At 39.4% G+C, this 5,131-nt stretch overlaps 1 protein-coding gene across 1 annotated transcript; it reads right to left on the bottom strand.

Annotated features, from left to right (window-relative positions):
• Positions 1 to 1,354: 1,354 nt before the first annotated feature.
• LOC101122122 (lymphotactin-like) lies at positions 1,355 to 4,379 on the bottom strand. Its single transcript, XM_004013670.5, has 3 exons — positions 4,284 to 4,379; positions 2,587 to 2,701; positions 1,355 to 1,698 (listed from the first exon to the last, which is right to left on the bottom strand). The coding sequence occupies exons 1-3, from the start codon at positions 4,342 to 4,344 to the stop codon at positions 1,545 to 1,547; spliced, it is 330 nt and encodes a 109-aa protein (XP_004013719.1). The 5' UTR covers positions 4,345 to 4,379; the 3' UTR covers positions 1,355 to 1,544.
• Positions 4,380 to 5,131: the final 752 nt, after the last annotated feature.

The following is a 5,131-nucleotide window of genomic DNA, read 5'->3' as shown; positions in this document are numbered from 1 at the left end:
ATAGTCTTCAATATATATTTTCTCTTGAATACTTGTAGGGTTTGGGAGATATTTGGGAAATGCAAGTATATGTTCAATCAGGAAACCTCCTTTTCATCTTCTGTGACTTTACTAGGTTTCACCCCTCAATAAAACAAGTGATTTCTCCTTAAGTGTGTCTTTTAAGACCAGCTTTGAAGATTACTGTGGGCAAACAGCAATGAGAAAGGACAGGTGACTCCACCTTTGGCTAGGAGGCAGTGTTTCAATCATTCCGCTCTGTTTCCCTAATAGTTCAGCTGGTAAAGAATCTGCCTGCAGTATGGGAGACCTGGGTTTGATCCTTAAGTTGGGACGATCACCTGGAGAAGGGAAAGGCTACCCATTCCAGTATTTTGCCTGGAGAATTCCATGGACCGTATAGTCCATCGGGTCACAAAGAGTTGGACACAACCGAGTGATTTTCACTTCACTTCACTCTGGTTCAGTAGTTGGATGACTAAAAGTAAACTGATTCAAGAAGTTGCCCTCAGTTACCCTCCTAAAATATTTAGCATTTCAGATTGTCCCCCTAGAACCAGGAAACAAGTGGTCCTTGAAACTGTCAAGGTTTGATCAGTTCTAAACTATTTAAAGTCAAATAGAAGTGGATGTATACATTATCATAGCACAATCATAACCATGAACCAAATTAGCAATTTAAAGAGAATACAGGAGGACATGAATCTGGGATATTTAGGGGACCAAATGAAGCAATATTAATTAAAACTTTACTGCAAATTATGATCACACTCAAGAAATGTTCCAGGTGACAGTGTTTGGGATGTTAAATTCCAAACGCATAACTTGTATGTTAACTAGAGTAGTGGCAATTGTGGAAGTTGCAGAAAGGCAATGAAAGCTTCGCTTAATTTGAGTGGAATTGATTTTTGTTGAATAAACTGTCTAACCTTGGCAAATGAAAGAACTGACAAACTGTGTCTTTGTCCTTTCTCTTGCAGATCAGATGAAACATAGAGGTATGAGAATTCGCTCAAGATCAAACTTGAGTGAAGTCACTTTTTGAGTAGTGAACTCTCAGAATGGGAACCCAGTAACAGTCAGATAATTTTCTCCTTTATTTCTTAAAAATAGAACTGCATGATGAAGACAGGTTGAAATAAGGCTTAAACTGTCATCATCACAGTTGTCACCTATGAGTCGTGTAGTGAACAACTTCATGCTGGAACCTAAGAATAATGAATATAGCTTTCACCTCTGATAAACACTGATATAATCTCTCCCATCAGGGATCAAAAGGAGGAATGGTAAGCACAGAAATGGAACACAAATGATGTATTACCTTTCCCGATATGTAATGAATGTTTGTGGAATATTCTTAATAATAAATATTTATTAATTAGAACATCTGAATGATTACAAAAGAAATATAAAAAATAAAATCTACGAAAATAATTTGACTCATACAGCACTTTTATAAAAAGTGAATATAATGTAATCAGTCCATGGGCTTTGAAGGGAAATGAGGTGGCTGGCTAGGGGGGGGACAAAGTGCTGGAAGGTCACTACCCAGTCAGGGTCACAGTTGTATTGGTGGATGGCTGGGCTCCTATAGGCTTGATCTGGCTCATATTTTTCCTGTCTATCCTTTGGACAGCTTTTTTCACCCAGTCAGCTGCAGGATCAGCACAGATTTTAAATCCTCGTCTGGTAATGAATCTGCAATACAAGGAAAAGAGCAAAATTAGTCACATCCTCAAAGCCTTGGGGCCAAAAGTTAAGATCAGATCATATAAAAGAGCTCTTGTGCAGAAATGACTGGATAAATCAGTCTTTCAGATTCACAAGATCATAAATGAAAATCATTCTACTGCAATCTATTTTTTTTCATGAAGAAGAAATAGTTCCAGGTAATACCCAGATTCCTTGTTCAGCATAATTTTCAGACTCCTATCTCATCATTGCCACCAAGTGATGTAATTAAACTAGACATTTGAGGTCCTTTTTCTTTTTTCAGATCTAAACACTGTCATCCTATCTTCTGCACAAAAGGTGATTTATTTATCTTAGTTGAAGAGGTGGGGGGTATAGTTGTGATTATATGTTGGGAAGTGTTGCTATTTTGAAAATGAAATCCTGGAAAGAGAATGGTACCATGTACGCTAATTGTTGACACTATTCCTTGAGATGTGGCAACTGGTAAAATATGACATTCTACTCCAGGCATGAAAAAGGAAAAGAAAGGCAGGGAAGGGGGTGGATGGGAAGAGAGGTATCCCACAGCAGTGTGGCTCTGTGCTCAAATCCTGATCTGATCCAGCCATCTCTAGACGTAACCCTCAAGACCAAGCACATTATTCATCTGGTTCCCAGTCCGATTATTCTGTTAAGATAAATCACAAAGGAGGGTGACAGTCTTCACTTGGTTGCCAATTTTTTTGTCATCATCATTGTTTGGGGCTACACAAAGACTTGGTTAATATGGAAAAACAAAAGGACTGTTGGCTAGGTTGAGGTCTTCCTCCTTGTTAACTTATTTTTCCCAAGGAGGGTGGCATTTCTGTACACTGTGTTCCATCAAGCCCAGCTTTGGGGAGAGAAACTCACATCACTGCTTTCATGGAGCCCTCCTTGATGGTGTAGGTCTTGATGTTTTTAACTGGCAGTTGCCGTGTAGTCAGACTCACACAGATGCTCTTTTCTAGAACTTCAGTCCCCACACCTGCACAGAAAACCAAGTAAACAAAAATAAAATATAATTTCTAATAATATAAATGTTAGAGTGTCATCAATCAAATAACAAAGAGTGACCCGATAAAGAGTGGCTTGGGACAGTCAATATTAAACATGGGAGAGGTAGCTCATTGTTGACTGAATCACTAAAGGTGTTATTTTAAATGTTAAAATGAGAAATATGTAAAGGCAATAGTTCACAGAGTCCTCATCCTCAATAGAAATGGCCTGGAGGGATTAAATTTAACAGTTTCAAGAATATCTTACATTGGAGAAGGGAAAATAACCTGGGACAGTTAATAATATAAAGGGTTTCCTAAACGTGAGTTTGAGTGAACTCCAGGAGTTGGTGATGGACAGGGAGGCCTGCTGCTGCTGCTGCTAAGTCGCTTCAGTCGTATCCAACTCTCTGCAACCCTATAGACGGCAGCCCACCAGGCTCCCCCATACATGGGTTTGCACCAAATGCAAGCCTCTTGTCTCAGAAAAATGCCAGCCAGCCACAGTTCAGGCAACATTTGGCTTAAACTTTTTGTTTTAACAGTATTTTATTTAAGGAGCAATTTCAGGGACTTTCAGACAGTACCATCACTATTTACAGAGAACCGTGGGGATCCATGATCAGGCTCAGATATTTTGGTCTAAGTAACAAGTCTACAGATTAGGAGTTTTAAAGGAGAGTTTCTGAAGCATTAATTATACCCCAAGGATATTCCTTCTTGTGGTCAGAGCTTCCAAGAGAAATGTACTCTGACCAGCTGAGAACAAAATGATCCTTTAAGAAATATGTGTCGAATGCTCAGTAATGTAGTGAAGTCTCAGCTGGGTATGCCTTATAATTTATTTGACTGTATATAAGGCATTGATATTTGTTAGCACAATGGTCTCATGAAAACTTGATAAGTTTATCCTAAATGGGAACAACATTCATAGCAGTAATATAGACTCTCTTATACACTTAAACGTAATATTGATTTCCTGGGTATGAACGTATGAGCTTCCAATCATTTCTGTTTTAATAGAAAACATTGATTTGTTTCAGAACATAACACTCTCTAGTCATTCCCGCATCATGACTGAGCTCTCAAATTTTTTGAGAATTTATCAAGATCAATATTAAATAGGCAAAAGCTTCAAAGGTATATACAATTGTCATCACCATTCCACAGCTAACATTAATTAAGAAACTAGGACTTGTGTAGTAATCTGAAAAGTTTATTATAATTTACACTATTGATTATATATAATGTTTATTTCATTTTAACCCCAGGTAAGTATATCAGTTATCATATTCATCTTACAGACAAGTAAGCATAGGCAAAAACAAGTTAAGAAACTTACCCCAAATCGCCCAGTTGTAAAAAATAGGAGTCTAGCTGTTAGCCAAGATATATCTGCGAAATCCACAAGATCCTCTAGAGTCAAATTATACCCATTTTGCGCACAGAAAGACTGAGGCTTAGCTTGGAGAAAGTAGTTTACTCCATTCAAAACCTGAGTCAATATCAAAATGCCTGGCCACTGCCTGTACACCTAGATGTTCCTTATCTCATAAATAACCTTTGACTCACCGTCCACAGTGTATGCAGCGAGACTGCAGATCACCAGGCAGGTCAGGATGAGAAGTTTCATGGCTGAGGTCCCACTGAGCTGTGCAGCAAGAGGCTGAGGACCTTGGCTCCTCTGAGTCTCTTTTATTGCCCCCAGTGGTCAGCGCACTTCCTGTGCTAAGAGGGGGACTTTCAAGGTGAGTGTGGAATCACGGAAAGTCTTTGCAATACTGGTGCTTTCTTAGCTTGAAAAAAGTTCCTTTGTCCCCACTCACACTAACCCCACATCTTGTGGCCTTTTCTCCTCCTCCTGTGGTAAATGTGTCAGTGAAACCTTACGTGTGTACAGAAAAAACGTAGTGGTCTCATCTCCTGCCACCAGTCTAAATTCAAACCTTCCACTGCACACATGTCCCAAGGCCATGTCAGTGTGATGCCCCAGCCGGGACATGGTGTAAAGGAAAGGGGCGGGGTGGTCACTGTGGTCCAGTTCCCCCACCAGCTCATGCAGCATTCGCTGTGACATGAGGCTTCCACCACCCTGGAACATATGCCCTTGGTGACTCCATAGGGAGCCAAAGAGATACTGTTGCTTTCCTGGGTTTCTCAGTCCTCTGCCTTCTTTTTCTTCTCATCTGTCCTCTGCCCACATTCAATTGATCCCCTTTCTTGCACCACCCTTTCCACATGCCCAAGGAACATTTAAATAAGGGTGTTTGGAGCCTGTCTATATTCACATGTTTGCTTTATTGTAGCTTACTACATGTCTTTTAAAATAGATTTTGAAAAGTTGTCCTCATGTAAACTTTATTTTGGAAAAAAGAAAAACAAAACATTATCTATAGATGATTTTTAAGAAGTTTGGGAAT

This window comes from Ovis aries, chromosome 12 (assembly GCF_016772045.2).
Source record: "Ovis aries strain OAR_USU_Benz2616 breed Rambouillet chromosome 12, ARS-UI_Ramb_v3.0, whole genome shotgun sequence".
In the NCBI taxonomy this organism is placed as follows: Eukaryota; Metazoa; Chordata; class Mammalia; order Artiodactyla; family Bovidae; genus Ovis; species Ovis aries.
This window is presented reverse-complemented; position numbering and strand designations above follow the sequence as displayed.

Bases quoted from the DNA above. Each gene is read 5' to 3' on its own strand.
- LOC101122122 (XM_004013670.5), bottom strand. From the start codon at position 4,344: ATGAAACTTCTCATCCTGACCTGCCTGGTGATCTGCAGTCTCGCTGCA. The intron at 2,702-4,283 runs GTGAGTCAAAGG...TTTTCTGTGCAG, and splicing joins CGCTGCATACACTGTGGACG to GTGTGGGGACTGAAGTTCTA. The intron at 1,699-2,586 runs GTGAGTTTCTCT...CTTGTATTGCAG, and splicing joins GGCTCCATGAAAGCAGTGAT to ATTCATTACCAGACGAGGAT.